General features: G+C 53.5%; 7 protein-coding genes across 7 annotated transcripts; 3 read left to right on the top strand and 4 right to left on the bottom strand.

The window, feature by feature from the left end:
- Positions 1-619: 619 nt before the first annotated feature.
- On the bottom strand, positions 620-1,223 carry VTJ04DRAFT_6812 (uncharacterized protein; the record flags this gene model as incomplete). Its single annotated transcript, XM_069365073.1, has 2 exons — positions 620-1,060; positions 1,128-1,223. 2 exons carry the CDS (start codon positions 1,221-1,223, stop codon positions 620-622), a joined length of 537 nt encoding a protein of 178 aa, XP_069218836.1.
- Positions 1,224-1,950: 727 nt separating this feature from the next.
- On the top strand, positions 1,951-3,666 carry VTJ04DRAFT_6811 (uncharacterized protein; the record flags this gene model as incomplete). Its single annotated transcript, XM_069365072.1, has 1 exon — positions 1,951-3,666. The coding sequence occupies one exon, from the start codon at positions 1,951-1,953 to the stop codon at positions 3,664-3,666; it is 1,716 nt and encodes a 571-aa protein (XP_069218835.1).
- Positions 3,667-4,032: 366 nt separating this feature from the next.
- Positions 4,033-7,463, bottom strand: VTJ04DRAFT_6810 (uncharacterized protein; the record flags this gene model as incomplete). The annotated part of the gene is made up of 2 exons (XM_069365071.1): positions 4,033-7,011; positions 7,068-7,463. 2 exons carry the CDS (start codon positions 7,461-7,463, stop codon positions 4,033-4,035), a joined length of 3,375 nt encoding a protein of 1,124 aa, XP_069218834.1.
- A 1,078-nt stretch (positions 7,464-8,541) lies between these two features.
- On the top strand, positions 8,542-8,883 carry VTJ04DRAFT_6809 (uncharacterized protein; the record flags this gene model as incomplete). The annotated part of the gene is made up of 1 exon (XM_069365069.1): positions 8,542-8,883. The coding sequence occupies one exon, from the start codon at positions 8,542-8,544 to the stop codon at positions 8,881-8,883; it is 342 nt and encodes a 113-aa protein (XP_069218833.1).
- Positions 8,884-12,940: 4,057 nt separating this feature from the next.
- VTJ04DRAFT_6808 (uncharacterized protein) lies at positions 12,941-13,248 on the top strand (the record flags this gene model as incomplete). Its single annotated transcript, XM_069365068.1, has 2 exons — positions 12,941-12,949; positions 13,027-13,248. The coding sequence occupies 2 exons, from the start codon at positions 12,941-12,943 to the stop codon at positions 13,246-13,248; spliced, it is 231 nt and encodes a 76-aa protein (XP_069218832.1).
- A 71-nt stretch (positions 13,249-13,319) lies between these two features.
- VTJ04DRAFT_6807 (uncharacterized protein) lies at positions 13,320-13,824 on the bottom strand (the record flags this gene model as incomplete). Its single annotated transcript, XM_069365067.1, has 2 exons — positions 13,320-13,522; positions 13,581-13,824. 2 exons carry the CDS (start codon positions 13,822-13,824, stop codon positions 13,320-13,322), a joined length of 447 nt encoding a protein of 148 aa, XP_069218831.1.
- Positions 13,825-14,052: 228 nt separating this feature from the next.
- VTJ04DRAFT_6806 (uncharacterized protein) lies at positions 14,053-17,165 on the bottom strand (the record flags this gene model as incomplete). Its single annotated transcript, XM_069365066.1, has 3 exons — positions 14,053-16,746; positions 16,808-16,903; positions 16,956-17,165. The coding sequence occupies 3 exons, from the start codon at positions 17,163-17,165 to the stop codon at positions 14,053-14,055; spliced, it is 3,000 nt and encodes a 999-aa protein (XP_069218830.1).
- Positions 17,166-17,608: the final 443 nt, after the last annotated feature.

Raw genomic sequence — 17,608 nt, 5'->3', positions numbered from 1 at the left:
CCCAGGGATGGTGAAAATGTTGGAAAAAAATATCCCAGAATTTTTCGAGCCACTCTTCTATCCTGCATAATAGAGCGAACTCTCATCGCCAAGGTTGGACCAGTCGATATTATCGGTGCCAAAAGAGCCATATTTCCACCCCTTGTTACTCCTCAGGCCCCTTCGTCCAACTCACCGACACTGTCCTTAGTTGAGTTGATTCGAGATTGGTCGGGGTTAACACTCGGTGGTTGACAGGCCAAGAACACCCAGCCGTGTTGAGCAGACGGCTGCGAGTCAGACGAGCAGCCTCCTTCAGAGAGTTCAGTGGACCAAAGGAACATCGTGGCAATCGCCAAAACTGGGAAGAGTGTATATTGTTAGATGCCAAAATGCCCATGCTCCTTCAACAGTGCAGTGTATATCGTAACCCAGAATTCGAGTCGCTGAACGTCCTGTGCCTTGTTCCCGCCCTGTCAAATCCTACCTAAGTCCCCACGGCGGCTAACACACTCCGTCTTCTTGGACCCATCCAAACAGGCACTCCGACAAACGCGGCCCGGGTATCAAACGAAGCTTGCCGACTCCTCTGCAATAAACGCACAAACCAATTCGCGCCCGCCAGAAAGATTACCACTTCTCATTTCTTCGACATCATCAATCGCAAAAACTCGTCTTCGTCAACCCCCCCCTTCCCAGACGCGTCAAACTCCTCAATCATCGCGACAATATCGGCATCGGGGATGTTGTTCCCGACCTGCTTGCTGACCCTACGCAAGTCATCTTGTGTGATGAGCCCCTTGCCGTCGATATCGAACAAGCGGAAAGCGCGACGAAGTTCCTCGCGGGGGTCGCGCGCGCGCACGAGGGAGCCAGCGATGGCTTGTGCCGTGGCGAGGCTGAAGAGGCGGTAGACGGGCGCGCAGTCCTGGTCGTGCGGCCAGTTGGCGGGTTTTTGCCCGTGGCGGACTAACAGTTCGTATGTCTGCGGCTTGGGAAGCTCGAAGCCTAGCGCGCGCAGGACGAAGCGGAATTCCTCATACGAGAGGAGACCATCCTTGTTGGAGTCGAAAAGGTCGAACTAGGAGGAGGTGGTGGTTAGCGACGCGGAGAAACGGGAAAGCGCGGAGGTTTGGCAGCGAACATACCGCCTCGTTGATTCGTGTTTTTTGTTCATCAGAAAGTTTATTAAAGTCTTCCCTTGATGGGATGGTGTATTGGATGGTGCGTCCTGCGGCTGCCATGGCGAGGGAGGTCGGATCGGCGCGCGCGGTCGAGCGCAGCGGCGCAGAGCGAGGGAGAGGAAGAAAGAGGTCCAAGGCGAGCGCGCTGTTTTGGAATCGGGAATCTAAGAAAACAGTGACACAGGCGAAGGGCTAAATCGATAAAAAACGACAACAAAGTTGCGTAGCACTGTCGCGTCGTTATGGGGATGGTGAATTTAGCCAAGTCGGAGAGCCGGAAGTCTGAAGCTCAAGGATGGCGCTACGCATGTCGAGGGCCGAAGATGTCGTAGATAACTCGTCTTGACGAGATGTAGTATCGGCGTGGCCCTCCGCCGCCCGGTACTTAGGTGGTCGTCAAAAAGATTCGATGGTTTTAGGTGAATGGGCAGAGCTGATCGCGTTCCATGCCTTCGGTCGTCCTCCTTACGTTACACGCCAAAGTTACGCGTTGAGCTTCGACACAAACTTGGAAGCGCGACCGCGTTCGGAAAGCGTTGGCTTGGCAACACTTGACCGGATCGGGTTAGCTTGGAATGGGCCGCAGAGCTGTGGACCCACTAAAATTTTGGTGGGGCGGTTTCCATCTTTTCGTTTCGGGAGCTTCACGGCTCAACACCACGAGAACCATCACCACCACCGCTCACGCCAGTAAACCCGCGCCGATATCAGTGAGAGCCGGGGTCATATACAGTTCCTCCTCATTGCCACACCAATTGGACCCTCCGCGACAACATCTTCCGCCATCATGCCCAAACGGAAACGCGATGAGCCCTCACTCGATGCCCTCTTCGCTCGCCTCCGCGGTGACCTATTCCACGCCCTCAAAACCGCCAAAGGCCACGAGCGCCAGCGCCAATCCAAGCGTCTCAAGGACAAGAAGACCGATCCGGCAAAGCGCGCCCGCATCGAGAACGAGGTGGTTGTCCTCAAGTCGCTCGACCTGCATCAAACTGCCCATGCCCACCTCTGCTCATCGCTGCTGCGGCTGAAGCCAGTCGCCGCCGCTGGCGACCGTCTTCCCGAGGCCCTCCGAGCCGGTGTGCCCAAGCCAGAGTTGACCGACGAGGAACGCGCCCTGTTGCACAATGTCACCAGTGCGCTGTATAACAGGCCGGAAGTGAAGCGGGTTGTTGAGAAGGCTGTGGAGGAGATGTGTCGAGCATTAGGTGTGGAGGTACCGAAAAAGGGAGCTGGCAAGGAAAAGGCGGTGAGAAATGGCGGCGATGGCGCGACGGATTCGAATGTCCGGGAGAACAAGGAGAAGACGAAGGCGGAAGATGCAGTGAACGGGTCAGAGTCAGGCAAGAAAAAGAAGGTGAAGGAGAAGGAGAAGGAAAAGAAAGATAAGAAGTCAAAGAAAGATGACGATGGAGATGTGGCCGCCGAGGAATCCAAAGAGAAGAAATCCAAGACAAAGAGCGAAAAAGAAAGCGGGACAAGCTCTGGAAAGGATGAGAAGCCACAGTCTGACTCCGGCGAGGATGAAATCGATGAAGAGGACGAGGAGAAAGCCGTTGCTGAACTGGATAAACTTCTCGGCTTGGGGTCAGACGAGGAGAGCGGCAGCGATGAGGAGATACTCATCAAGGGGAGGTCAAGGAAGCCGTCAGCCAAGGAGCTGGATCCTATGGAAATCACTACGGAGGAGGAAGACGACAACAGCAATGATGACGAGGATAGTGAGGAGGACAGTGACGAGGATGGGGCCTCTGAAGATGACAGGTCAGAAAGGTCTGCAAAGGCGGAGAGCAGTGATGACTTCTTCGACTTTAGCGCCGCCGAGAAGGAAGACTCAACCAGCGAGGACGATGAAACATCAGAGAGCGATCAAGATGACTCAGATAACGACAGCTCATCCTCTGGATCTCGGTCGCCGCCGGCAAAGAGGCCGGCCACGTCCAAACAGAAGGAGAAACGTTCCGGAAAAGCAGAATCCGTGTGGGCCCTCCCAGCGCTCATGACGGGATACATCTCGGGCTCAGAATCAGCGTCTGAGATCGACGAGGCTCCCGTCCGGAAGAACCGACGCGGTCAACGTGCGAGACAGGCCATTTGGGAAAAGAAGTATGGAGATAAGGCAAGGCACTTGCAGAAACAAAAGAATGCCCGTGATGAAGGGTGGGACCTCAAGCGCGGTGCCGTGGATCCGGGAGCGAAGCCCTGGAAGAAAGGCATCCGCAACCCATTGCTCGACAAAGGCAAGAAGGATAAGGATGCGGCCGCAGACGGTGGTGATTCTGGGCAGAAGGGAGGGAATCCGAAGGGGCGGACCAACGGACCAGCAAGCCATGCCGGCAAATCGACGAGCAAAGACTCCAAGCCAAGCCAAGGACCTCCTCCCAAAAAGCCCCAAAGGGCACGGGACGACACTGGCCCCCTACATCCCAGCTGGGAAGCAAAACGAAAGGCCAAGGAGCAGCTCACGGCTCCATTCCAGGGGAAGAAGATCACTTTTGACTGAGGAGGATAGATTATATCGTCTTGAGCTGTGTATATACATGAAAGCGAATGGTATCTTCCCAGCCCGTAACTCCATGAAGATCTTGAATGCCATGCAACAAACATTGCGTAACCCGTCAACAAAATCCCAAATCATGAGCCATCGCACCCAAACCTGTGAACAGAACCTTTTGCAACTAGTTACAGACAAACAAAACACAAATTCCCCGGACTCCATGAGCCATTGAAGCCGTGAACAGAGAAAGATATAAGAAACGAGTGTGGATGAAGAGAAATAAACAAGACAAGGAAACAGAGCCATGAGAAAAGAAACCCCTCCACTCCAGCCAGTAAGATCTGAACTGACCTACCCTAAGGGTATGATCGATCAGGTCTCCTCCGCCTCAAAATTCATGCCAGCCTCTCCCGTCGCATCCTCATCCCCATCCATCTCGTCGTCCGAATCGAAGTCAATTCCGTTATCCGAGTCATCGACAATCACAAACTCCTCGGAAGGGGCCGACGAACGTGACCGTGTACCATGACTGGTGCTGCCGCCACGCGGGCCAGAACGGTCCTCATCAACGTCCATAGCGTCGACGTCCGCTCCCGCGGCAGCCATGTCCACGTCCATGTAATAGGCAGCCCCGTCCGGCATTTCCGCATCTGGATCTCTCTTCTTGGACTTTGCGCGGATCGGGCCGTCGTCATCCGAGTCGTCGCTGATCATGATTGCGTCGTCCATAGATATGCCGTTACCGCTGCCGACCGTGAGTCTGGTGGGTGTGGGCTCGATTTTCGGCTTCCGAGGTGGCCTGGGATTGAGGATGCTGGGCGCTTCCCGCTTGAGAGCAGAGATGGTCGGCATGGAGTTGGGTGCGGTGACCACTCTGGTACGGGCGGGCAGGCACGTATCGCCGAGGGAGGAGCGCGTAGCATTGAAGGTTGTTTGTCCCAACGAGACTCGCAAAATTGCCGGCGCCCCGTTCATGGGCCCTGGACTGAGCGGAAATATCGGGACCGCAGCGGCGTTGGCCGTGGCAAAGGGGGTCAGTATCGGGTCAGCCGAGCTCCTGGGCGCATGCCTCGTAAGAGCAGAGCTGGCTGGCGTGAAGTTGGCTTGGGTGACCGCTGTGATACCGGTTTGCCCACTACTTCCGATGGACAGGGGTGTGGCGCTGAAGGCGGTTTGTGTTGGTGCAGCACCCGAAGTTCCCGACTCCTTGTATTGAGCCGTGTTGATGTTCATGATGCTTGGGCCGGGCCGGAGGCTTGGGATTGATGCCGCACTGGTGAAGGCAGCGGGGGTGGGCGTGGCACCAAAGGCTGTTTGTGCCAGTACAGCACCGAATGTTTCCGGCACGATGGATTGAGATGGGTTCATGTTCATGAGCCCCGGGCCCGATGGGAGCCTTGGGACCAGTGCCGCACCGACGGGAGTAGCAACGGGAGTGGGTATCGGGGCAGCGGACCTGCGGTTGTAACCGCCGGCCGGGACGAGCATGCTGGTGCCGGTTGATGGGAGCCTGGGCCCAAGGCGGTTCGCAGATGGAGTTTCTTGCTTCAGCATGTTCATACTGGTCAAGGTGTTGTTGGGGCCGGAAGCCGTTTGTCTTGGTACGGCAGACGAGAGGGATGATGAAGCGGCGGTGGGCACAGAGGTGTCGTTCCTATTGCTTGACGTATTGATGACGGCCCTCTTGTTATCCGTAATCTCTGTATCGGCCGAACGTTCGCTGGATCCGTCCGAATCTTCTATGTCAAAGTCTGGCTCACTGATGTTCTCGGTGTCGACATCGGAGCCGTCGAGGTACTCATCCGGGACATACTTCTCCTCTTCAGAATCCTCGGATTTCACCTCAATATCGTCACCGTTCTCTCCGTCGGTGATCTCCCCATCACTGATGGTTGCGTCCGAGTCGACCTCAGGTTTAACCTCAGAGTTCGCCCTGACGAACAACGAGTCCGGACTGCTGGACCTCGACTTGATGACTGGGCGGCCAGAATCGTCCGATCCGTCCGAATCGTCGCCGTCTGATGAGTCTCTCTCGTCATCACCATCTGAAGCGTCGCTGTTATCGGAACCGGCATCCGAGCCTTGAGGAGCTCCCTCTCTGCTGTCGTTAAAGCCGAAGTACTCCGCCAACTCCCGCTCGCGTTGTCGGCGCTTCCTCAGGAGCTCGTCGTATGAGGTAGACCCGTTGTCGGTGTAGATCTCCTTGACAGCCGTCCAGTCCTCCTGGCCTGGGCCCCACCTCTGCTCATCCAGCCTGATCACAGGAAGTCGCTCGTCCACAGCCTCCAACGCGTCATGCTCCCACCAAGTCCTTTTCTTCTTCCTGTGCGCAATTCGCTCAATATCCTTCGCAAACGACCAATCCTTTACGCGCTTGCGCACATCCTCATGCGCCCGATGCGCCCGATTGAAGTCGTAAAACCGGACAGCATCCAGTCCCCGCTTCTGCCTCAGGTAGTCAAGGCCCTGCAAGTTCCATAGCGAGCGCGTCATGCGTTTGTTGGGCTGGTCTGCCGTCTTGTTGTGAAGAAGATTCTTCACTTCGCGGCTTTCGTTCTTGCGGCGGATGTGCTGCTTGCTGGTCTCGTCAACATGCACGACGAGTGTGCGAAGTCTGGGCAGCTCGAGGAGCCATGACAACGCGTATGTCCTCTTCGATGCGGGTGTTTTTCCATTCTCGGGGGCAAATGTCAAGTACTGGTTGCCTACCCACAAGAGCTCGAAATGCTGGATACGAGAGAGGCGGGCTTTCCCTATGCCCTTGAAGAAGCGGCCCATCTCGCCTAGGCTGGAAAAGGCGAAGGTGTTGAGGCCATAGAAGATATGGACCCCGAGGAACAGAAGCTGCCGGTTGACGCCGAGGACGGCAAGGAGTCTTTGAGGGTCAACACCATCTTGAGTGATGTTGCAGTTGCGCCGACCCCAGAAGAAACGCTTGGGCAGACCGCTGCAGTTGTCTCCAAGTTCTTCTGCGGAAGGAAACGAATCTGGCTGTTGGAACTTGTCCAGGCGTGAGAGGCAGTGAATCAATTCCTCTGGTTTATAGAGGAGATGTTTGAGGATGTTGACCAAGGGCTTGTGTGGCAGTCTGTCGAAATGGCACACTCCATCGGCTGGCGCTGCGGGCTCACGTGCAGGAGGTCCTGCGTTTGCATGGCCGCGAGTAAAGCCAACCCAGTCGGGGTGAGGGCGAGGAGTCTCAACGGGCTTCGCGAGCTCAATCGAAGGGTGGACCTTTCGAACGACTGTCGACATGTTCTCCTCCTTGCAGGAGAGTTTGTAGATCTTCTCGTACATCGCCGGATCTTCATGGTAGTTGCGAAGATAGTCCCGCAGTTCGTCGGGCCATGTCTACGAAGAAGCAGCGGTTAGCCGGTTTTCCCTCAAGCGTGAAAAATAACACTTACCCGCTCATGAAACCTCCCAACTCGACCGGTCCTGTCCCGGAGCCTCTGGATTTCCTCCCGCATCTCACGAATGATTCCGTCCTTGCGACGGTTTTCACGCCGAGCCTCACGGAGTTTTTCATGTTCCTCTTTGTAGCGATTTTTCCACTCCAGAGCATCGTCCCTTGGCACAAGGCCGGTGTTGTTATTGATCAACAACACCGGTTTGACCAGGTTTTGTCCATGATCCGGAATCTCATACGCAACGGGACTCGGCTGCTCCTGGTCGTTGTTGTTGTTGTTGTTGTTGTCGTTCAGCAACATGGGATCAATCAGGTGATCCGGAACTTCATAGACGACTGGGCTCTCCCGCTCCTGGTTGGTTACGGGGGTAATCTGAGCAGCGAAGTACTCCATGTTTGCTGGTTTGGTTGTGTTCTTTGGGATTGTTTTCGTGTTTTTATGTAATTGATGTGTCGGGAGTTGAACTCGAGGGAGAGTTGAAATGGGTGAGCTGTAAGACTTGATTGTTTTAATTGTGAGCGATTGAGGCTGGATCAGAAAAGAAAAAATGAAACACGAAGCAAAACAGAAGAATATTCATTATTCCATTCAGCGTTGAAAACGGTCGCTGAACGTACCTTGTTCTGGGTAAGAAACTTGGTGTTGGTCCGGTGAGTCTGCGTTCCCTTGAGCCAAGAGAAACGTAGATAAGCTTTCATATTGTTAACAATGAGAAACAAGAAACAGAAAACAACAACTGGTCGAGGAAATGAGGAAACATACCAATTTTGGCTTGTCGGGTAAGGAAACCTGGACTGGTTGGCAGTAGTGCCTTCGATTGCTCAATTTGAGGCAGTATGAAGAAAGGATTGTGGGTTGTTAAAGTAGGTAGTCGCGACTTGGAACGCTAAAGTGGTCGGTGAAGCTGAGGGTATGAAGGATGAGGTGGTCGGATTGAGGTGAGTCTTTCTGTTCGAGGGATTGTTATGGAGAGACTCGAAGCAACCGATGCGAGAGATGTGTGGTTGGTCAAGCAAGGGTTGGAGGGAAGATTGGCTCTCAGTTGGAGTCTCAATTGCTCCGTTGGGGGCAATTGAAAGTCTAGAAGCGATGGCTCCTTTGGTAACAGAAGCCGGGAGGAAGGTAGATGTTCCAAGGTCAGAATCGGAAGTCGGCGTTTTGAGTCAGCCAGTATTTCCTTGAGAAGGAGACTCGAGGAAGCCGACGAGGGTATTGGCGTCGAATTCAGAATATAAGGGAATGAAAAGTTGTCGTGAGGGAGATGAGAGGTAGGGTAAAGATGGGGGATAGTAGGTGAAGGGGAATGTCGAGGAGGATGATGGCGAGGAGGATAATGACGAGGAGGATGATAGCGAGAAATACGAAGGGTAAGTAATGAGTGCAAGAGAGATGATAGTTGGAGCAAATTGTGAGGAAGGATGATGAAGTTGAGGAGGGCGAGGTCGAGAAGGGTACGGTCGAGAAATGTGGGATGAAGAAGGGTAAGGTCAAGAGTAATGAGGCCGAGAAGGATATTAATGCTGAGAAGGACAACGCCGAGACCCCCAACACCGAGAAGGGCGCTGCAACAAAGGCCACCGCCGGGAGGCATGACGCCGAGAAGGGCTCCGCAAAAAGGGGCTCCACGATAAGGGGCTCGGCGACAAGCAGCTCCGCGACGAGGGGTTATGGACCGAGGGGTTCCGTGGAAAGGGGCTCCGCGACGGAGGATGGTGCTGAGAAGGGTAGGGTCGACCATGGTGAGCCTGAGAAGGATGAAGTTGAGAAGGGTGAGGTCGACGATGGTAAAGTTAACAATAGTATGGTTACCTAATATAGTGAGGTTGACAAGACTGATAATGGCAAGGTCGAGAACAGTAAGGCCGAGGATAATGTAAATAAGGGTAAGAATGTCAAGAGTTATCGTGTTGGGAATTGTCTAGATATAATTCTTATGTGAGAAGTAATGATGATGTTGTGGACGTTGGCGATGAATGGATGGAGTGATGGCGACGATGAGTGTCTTAGAGACACCGTTGGATGAATTAAATTTTCGGGTATCTCAACGCCAGAGCATAACGGTTAAGAAGGTGGAGATGATTCTGGGAATAAGCATGTTGAGACTCTATGCTTATTGACAACCAATCCTCCAAAAAGACGGTTGCGGCGTCATGGGAATAGAGCAGAGCATTTGTTAATTGAGTGGTTAAAAAGATCGCCCGTGATAAGAGGTTTGTTGTTGATGGTGCCCAAGGGTCTTGTAGCTTTGATATGTCTGTTATGGCGTCCGAGCTACTGCGGAAAATACTGATGTTGGAAAGGTCCATATAGTAAGGAGATATGTTGATTATAGTGCCAAGTGTTGTATCTTCCACTTGCCTGATCATAAAAAGGATGATAGACCTAGGGTTGAGTGTTAGTCCTAAGTTCTGAAAGGAATGGGACTAAGATAAAGCATGGCATGGTCTGATGGTTGAATTATGGGACGAACCTATACTGGAAAGCTCTCCTATAGTAACCTGTAATATCTTGACGGCGACTAGGTTATATATTGATAGTATCTGTAAGAAGCGATATGTTGACGAAGACTCGAGTTATATAATGACGGTGATTATAGGTGATTATATGTCGACGGTCACCAAGTGTCTTTCGGCTCGGACACTCGCGCGCCGACGTTGATAATGTGCCGCCGAAAATGAGTTTCGATATACCCGCAAGTTCTCCGTTGTAGGGCAACATATATTTGATCATAGTAGTTAAAAGTATCATGTCCTTAGTATATCTAAACAGAGAGGCTTAAGACATTGCAGAGCATTGTTAGTCCCTAGTTCAACAAGTATTATAGGGAGTAAGACAGGGCATGCTTCCCTATAGCAATAGGACAAACCTATGTTGCGATCACTCTTCTATGGTGAGCAACATTTTGACGGGGACTCAGAGTCTTACAGCCCTGGCACTTCCGCGATGTAATTGAGCAGTCTGCCATAGACAGGACGTTCATGCTAGACAATCTGTCCGCGGTGAGGCGATATTTATGAGCAGTGATGCGAAGTATTCCTATGTCTTCGACTATAAGATCATCCCGCTAGCAACAGACCCGAAGTAACAGTTACTGACGGTGACCTAATACATTGTTAGCACTTCTGTAATATGGTTTAATTCTAGGTAAGTCCGCGACACTACCCAATTTGATTTTGAAACAAAGACCTACCTATATATTCCGCGGCATTCGCCTATCACAAGGAAGAATATATATGCTCGCGTAGTAGAATTAATCTTAAAAGTAATAGCTCCACTTAGAGATCATAGTTAGTCCTAAGTTCCAAAGATATGCTTAGGTATTCTGTTTCTTTGGAAGCAGAACAAGCCTCAGTTATAAAGCCTCGTTGTTGGAACCGGTTTGGCGTTAAATCGCGATATAATGAGTGAAGTGGTAAGACTTTGAGACTTCCGCAACGTTGATGTATTGTGCAGAAGTGGGGATATCTCATATGAGACTGTTTCGGGAAAAGCATATGTGTACGACGCTAGAATTGATCCAAACCCAGCAGGTTAGATACTAGGAAATTGTTAGTCTCAAGTTCCAAAGTATTAATATTAGTGTAAAATGAAACGTTGTTCTTTCTGGTGCCAGGACAAACCTATGAGGAATGACTGTCCAAGTAGGACAGAAGGTCTTTGAACAGAAACCGAAGGGCTGGCCAATGACGGCAATCCGGACGTTGACATTACCGTAGTAAGATGTGGTCTGGTGTGAATAGAGGAGTGGTCCAGATGTGCGGTTCTGCACTGCAGCAACAGCTCAGTCCGCGAGCCACCTTTCGGGACGTATAATAGGGCGCAATGGTCGCTCGCGCCCAAGTCCGCGACAGAGGAGATGCCAGCAAAATATGATTCATGGATACCCCAATGATTGTGGCGAGAGAATATTGTAGGCCCTTAATGTTATGGATGGTGTATTTTGGAGAACCTCGTTGGAAAGCTTGTTGAGAAGGCTGTTGAAAGGGTAGCTGAGAAATTTGTGAAGAGGGTTGTTGATAATACCGTTGAGAAAGTTGATGAGAAGCCTGTTAAGCAAGTCGTCAAGAAGGTTGTTAAGAAAGATGTCTATAGCGCTGTCAAGAAGGTTGTAAAGTACGGTGAAGAGAAAGTTGTAAAGATGGATTGGGAAAGATGTTGGGGAGGTCCTTATTAAGAAGAAATAGTTGAGAAGATTGTTAAGAAGGTTCTCAAATGTTATCCAAACGGTGGTTTCCAAAGGAATTATTAAGAGGGTTGCGAAGAAGGCTGTTGGGAGGGTTGTTGTAGGAGTTGTCGAGAAGGTTGTTGAGAAAGTCGCGAGGAATCTAGTTCTGAAGGTTATCGGGAACGTGGTCAGGAAGCTCGTGAAGAAAGTTGTCGAGAGATGGTTTGTCATAGGACAGGTGCGAGTGTCTGCCAGGTGCACCACGAAAAGGTGGACCGCGGACTGAGCCGTCATCCCAATCCAGGACTCTCGGAGGAAGTCGAATGGAAACTTGAGAAGGTTGTGGAAGAGGCTGACAGGAAAGTCCAAGAAACCGTTGTGTTAAAGAACTCTGGATGAAGTTGCCGAGGAGGTTATAAAGATGGCCGCGGAGAAAGCAGAAGAAGAGAATAGGGGATCGAAGGTCGAGGAAAAGTTGAAGAGGAAGTCATGTCGCGAAGAAGGTGATGGAGAAAGTCGAAAAGATGGTCAAATAGAAAGTTGTAAAGAAATTCGTCAACAGAGGGATGAAGTAGGTGGTGAAGAAAGCGATAAGCAAACTGGGAAGGTATGGAAGAAAGTCGAGGAAAGTATTGCCAAGGGTGTTGTGGAGGGAATTGTGAAACGGTTGGAAGAGAGGTTGTAAGGGAAGGTTGAATGAATAGTTGTAAAGAAGAAAATTTGTGAAGAACGTTGCGAAGAAGCTTGGGAAGAAAGTTGTGAAGAGTGCTATAAAGCTAAGTATAAAGAAAGCTGTGAACAAAGGCGTTAATATTAATCAAGATATGGCGGAGAAAGGTGTATAAATGAGCGGATACACAAAGGTGTATCGAAAGTTAGGAGAAGGGCGGAGGGGATTTTTTCAGGAGGGTTGTGAAAAAAACCTTTGTGAAGAAGCCTGGGAAGAGTGTTGTAAAGAAAGTTGTGTAGACACAGGCGTGAAGGTGTGACAAATGTGCGGAGAAAGAAGGGTGTGAAAGGGATGAAGAGATGGAGAACGTAGAGAACCATGGTGCAGAAGAAATTGCAGAGGTCTTCAAGGACGTTGTCAGGATGGTAATCAAAAAAGGTTGAAGAGAAAAAACAGTCGTAGAGGTACGAAGAAGCTTGGGAAGAAAGCTTCAAAGCGAAGTGTGAAGCACAATGTGAAGCGACAGATGAAGAGAGGTCTGAGGAGAGGTGTGGAGAAAAGCGAAAGAGACATGGATGAAGAAAGATGAGGAGAAAGCCAAGGAGAAGGTTGCACAGGAGGTCGTGAAGAACATTGCTGTCAGAAACGTGATGCAGAAAAGCAAAATGAAGGCTGGATGGAAGGTTACTAAGAAGTCGTGAAGACAGAGGTGAAGAGAAGGATGAAAGGGAGGTGGCATCCCAAAAGCCACAAGATCTTTCGCTGAAACCTGCCTCAACACCAGAACAAAGATGACTTCAGCAAAACACATTGTCCTAGATTGTCAAGCACAGAAACCACAGCGGAATTGATTACCAGACTTGCTTGAGTATGCCTTTATTACGTCCTGGTCCACAAGAATCAAGCCCCCCGACCTTCACGTTTTTACCCCTGAAGCCATTGTTTGTTTACTTACCCAATCTCACAACCATGGCAACGAGGAGAGCTCAGACCGCAAACCACCTCCTCAGAGAGTCAAGAAACAGGGATGATAAAATGAGCAAAGTATATAAACACAACCAGACGTGTGATAGCTACTCGCGCAAGGTAGGTAGTTAAGTCGGTACGAAAACGTAGGTTAGGTCGGTAGCCCGCCTGCCAGCTCGCTCGCCATCCATAAGTACCAGCCTAGCAAGCAGGTCAAGCTACGGCAGACAGAACGTAAAAGTTCCCAACAACTCGCCATCCATCCTCAACCCCCTAGCCAAACCAACACACATCTCAGTAGGTACCTAGTCTCCATCCCCCGCCCGAACATAGGTACGAGCTCGAGTAGTATGCCGTGCAAAAATGCAAACCAGTAACCGAACCCAATCCATCCAGCCAACCAAGAGAGGAGAGGAGAGCGACTAAAACGTAACAACCCAACAAACCACTAACGTAAGTAAACAAACCACAACCTCAAAGTTGCGTTCCCATACCCAAAGGAAAATCCCAATCCAATCCGGTCTTGCTGCTGCTGATGCTGCTGCCGAGTGAATCTACCAGACTTCCCGAAACTCCTCCCTACCAACCAAGCCAAGCCAACCCGACACAACGCAAGCTGGTGACCCTGAGTCCAGCCCAATCCTGAACCCCCTGAACGCACAAACCTGGAGAGAGAAAACCCGCCGTAAACGCCAGATGCACCACCTACCCCCAAGTCCATTGCAGGTCAATCCTATTTCGTCCCGTCGTGTCTTTGCGTCATGCGATCCCATGATTTGTCTGGAGGAGAGCAGAGAGAAATTATACCACCGAGGCGCACAAATGCGTCTGACTTGGTAAACCCATCCCACTCCCGAGTCTGTCTTTCGGTTGCTCCTCTCATCCATGCCATCCAGTGATGCCTTGAAGAGATAGTTTCCCGGAAAAAAGGCAAGCCCAATCTTCAACCCCATGCTGAAGGAAACCAGAAAATAAGAAAATATGAATGTAGACCCTAGAAGAAGCAATGCATATCTCCTTGCTTCAGACGAGCCAAGCCCAGGCTAGCTGGGCAAAGGAAGATATCCTGTCCATGGTCCCTGCACCTCAGCATGATAGTTCCATCCTTCAGCCAGGTCCCCTGCAAAAGGGTGAATCCCAACCGGCCAGCCAAGGGTAAAAGTCAACGAGGCCTCTTGTCATCACCAACCCCTCCTCGAGACCCCTCTGGGAGGTTCATACCTCCCCGACTGCGCGCTCCCGCTTCCGCTCGCAGTAGCAGCACCGCCGGAACCACCACCAGCAGCGCTGGCACCAGGGGCCCTGCCCTCCTCCAAACTCCTCCTCTCCAGCTCGCTCATAGCAAACAACAACGGCTCGTCGTCGCCGCCCTCCAAGCTCGCTCCATACCTAGCGGAAGAAAACGACCCAGGTCGGCCAGACGCTCTGGACCCTGCTCCAGCCCTGACGGCCGCAACTCCAGCAGCGACGGCACCAGGAGCTGGATTAGACGGTACGCCAGAACCGGAGGCAGATGCAGCCGAAGAGGAGACTGGTGCGCCGCCAGCGGGAGAGGAAGACACGGAGTCCGAGGACGCCGGGACGGCGGCAGATGTGGAAACGGCACCTGCAGATGAGGTTGTCCCACCAGCAAGACCAGCGGCTCTTGCAACCTGAGCGGCAGGAGCGGTTCCAGCTTCCCTCATCTGCTGCTGGTAAGCACGAAGGGCACTAATCGGTGGTCCCTCGCGCCCAGCAGCGGCGGCAGCTCCGACACCTTCCGTGCTGGCCGGGCGTTGGACGCCACTGCCCAACTCGCCGGAGACAGTCGAGCGATGCTGTCGGTGAGCGACGGAGGCGGGACGACGGGTCTCGTGTCCCCCGGCGTGGAGGTGCAGACGCGGTGAGAGGGGGATATCGATTGCCGTCGCGCCGGTGGTTGTGGTACCGGCAGTGCCAGAACCTATTTCGTGGGCACTGCCGGCGTCTTGTTGCGTCACCATAGGAGTTTCGTCGTCGTCTTCATCCTCCTCCAGAGCAGGGCTCTGGTCTTCGGCCGAAGTTCCCGTGTCGTTCCGGCCTCGTTGGGCAGCGTAGTCGATGATGGAGTTCTCGCTAAGACGCGAAGGGATGGCAGGAGTGTGGGGCGTGTGAGGCGAGATAGCTTTGCCCGGAGATGAAGACGAGATGGAGGGAGACGGGTTCACCATGCCTGGAACGTTCGGCAGCTGCCGACTAGACGAGCTGGAAGAGCGCTGCAGGTGGATCGACGAAGTCATGGAGTCGGTCAGGGCGTTGTTGGACTCACGCATCATCTGGAACCGCGAAAGCTGAGCGGCGGTCCTCTTTGAGGCGAGGGACTCCCCTTTCTTATTCACCTCAAAGCTCTTGAGAGTCTTACGGCTTTCCAAGGCTTTGAGGAAGTCTGAGATATTGTCGTCGTCTGCCGCGAAAGAGCCCGAGCTACCGACTCCGCCAACCTCGGTGAGCAGACCCGACCCTGGCTGAGCTGAAGACGAGAGGCTCTGTTTCCCACTGCTCGCTTGGTCGTCTTCGCCCCTGCTCTGTCCACTCTGTCCACCAAACGATGGGCGACTCCGACGGTGGGAGAAACTGCTGCTGTAACGGCTGCCAGGGCGAGGTGATCCGGAGACGGTGGTCGGAATGTCTTGGGGCGCCGAAACAGGAGCACCTCGCAGCGAGGCGGCGGAGCCCATGGTCAAGGAGGACCGGTTCCCTGTTCGCGTAGGTCCGGTAGCTGCTGCGGTGGCAACGGCCTGACGGGTCAGTGACTGCGGAGATGGCGGTACATCCTGATCTGGCGGGATGCGCGGCGAGCCCGACAGGGAGCCGGCCTTGAACGGCTGGAAAGACAGCGAAGGCCGACGCGCACCGCTGGCAGCAGCACGGGCAGCCGCACCGCGGATGGGCAGGGAGTGTGGAGGCTCGGGCTCTTGGACGCTCGGTGATGGGGAGGCGGACGGCGAGCTGGTGTCGGACCCGATGGGGCGCACGGAACGCAGGGCCGTGATAGGGCTGGTGGCCAGGGCACCCTCACCGTGAAAGGTTGACAAGCTCCCGTAGGTTTGCTGAGGCCCCAGAGGTCCGCGATCATGGCGTTGCGAAGATGGTAGCGAGCCTGGCTCGATCCCGTACAAATCGGAGCGGACGCGTTCGTGGCGGACCCGCGGAGGCACTGTGGGCCGGAAATAATGCTCATCAATGCCCATGAAGCGCGAGCTCAGCAGCGACTCGGCATCGTCGACGCGGAAGTTACAATCGTTGCGGTAGGTGACGGAGGCATAAAAACGACCCACGGGCACCTCGAGATCCGTGAAGACGTACTCCGTCACGGCATCATGGCCCTCAACCAGGGGCACGCGAAGGGGATCGTACGGCAGGTACTCGGGCTCGGCGTGGAGAACTCGGCACTTGACCTCGAGCGCCGGGTGCATGCCCTTGGCCAGGGCCTGCTGGGAATATTTCCAGCAAGGCATGATGCGGGTGGAGACAAAGAGCGACCGGAAGAAGACGATGGCCCTCTTATAGACTGTCGGCAAGATGGGGCCGAACTCTTCGCGAGCGACGTTGGGGAGGCACTTGAGTTCGAGGCGCCAACGCTCCAGGATAACCTCCCTATTGCGGGGGCTGCGACGGCCCCTGGTTGCGTTAAGGTCGTCGGCGTCGTCGTAGTCTTCGGCGTTCAGGGCCTCGAGGACGTCCCAGCGCTTGCCGTTGTCATCGACGACGACGAGGCTCTGGCTACTGGAAATGCTGGAGGCATCGATATAGGACTCGATGATCATGGGCGGAGGGCGGTTTTCGAAGCTGCCAGAATGCCTGTAGACGCGGAGCTCTTCTCGGAAGTCCTCGATATCGTCCGTGTCGATGGAGAACTGGCAAAGCAAGGTCAGGATGACGTGTCTGGCTGAGACTCCTTGGCTGGAGATGGCTTACCCAATGGTTCGGTTTCCGGTTCTCGTCCCGGCCGGCTACAGGAGTCGTGTTGAGGCGGGATTGGAGGATCAGTACGGCGGCTTTATAGTAGAAGTTCTGCGGTGGTCAGCTCGTCCGACGATCTCCCTGGACAAAGACAGCGGCGTACCTGGATGATCTGATCCAACTTTTTGATAGACTCCCGGCTGGGCCCGGAGCCGGGTCCGGAGCCGGGGGTCTCGGGGTCGCCTCCGTCTTGGCCCGAGGCATCGGAGGAGGAGCGGATCCGTTCCCTCGGGTTGTTTGTTCTGGCCGGGTTTGTCATGGGGGAAGAGGCCGGGGAGGAGACCCGGGGAGGGTGACGCGGTGTTTGATGCATTTCTGCGAGTCTTTGGGGGCGAAGCTGTTGATTCACATGGATGATGCAGGGGCCGAGAATGGGAGGTAATATATCGAGCGGTATCTCAGCCGGCGATAAAGATAAGGATGGGGCCTCGAGGATGAGTAATGATACGGCGTCGACTCGTCGCAGCGAAGTTGAACAGAGAGAACAGTGTCGGATTTCTGCCGAGGAGATGGAATGGAACCGGGCGAGGGGTCGGCGAAGTCACCAAGGCGGTCGGGTTCAGGCTGGAGGGAGCGGGCGAGCTGCACAACTCACAGCGGCCATGTTCGGATGATGGAGAAGAGAGGAGGGGGAGGGGACGGGGTGGCGATAAGATGGGATGCAAAAGGATATACGGCCCCGAAAAGGCAGGGGAGTGTGGCGGACAGCCCAAGCCTTAACAGCTGTGACGGCTGTGCCGGTGGTGTTGAGGTTCT

This window comes from Mycothermus thermophilus (assembly GCF_041956435.1).
Source record: "Mycothermus thermophilus strain CBS 625.91 unplaced genomic scaffold VTJ04scaffold_4, whole genome shotgun sequence".
Lineage (NCBI taxonomy): Eukaryota > Fungi > Ascomycota > Sordariomycetes > Sordariales > Chaetomiaceae > Mycothermus > Mycothermus thermophilus.
This window is presented reverse-complemented; position numbering and strand designations above follow the sequence as displayed.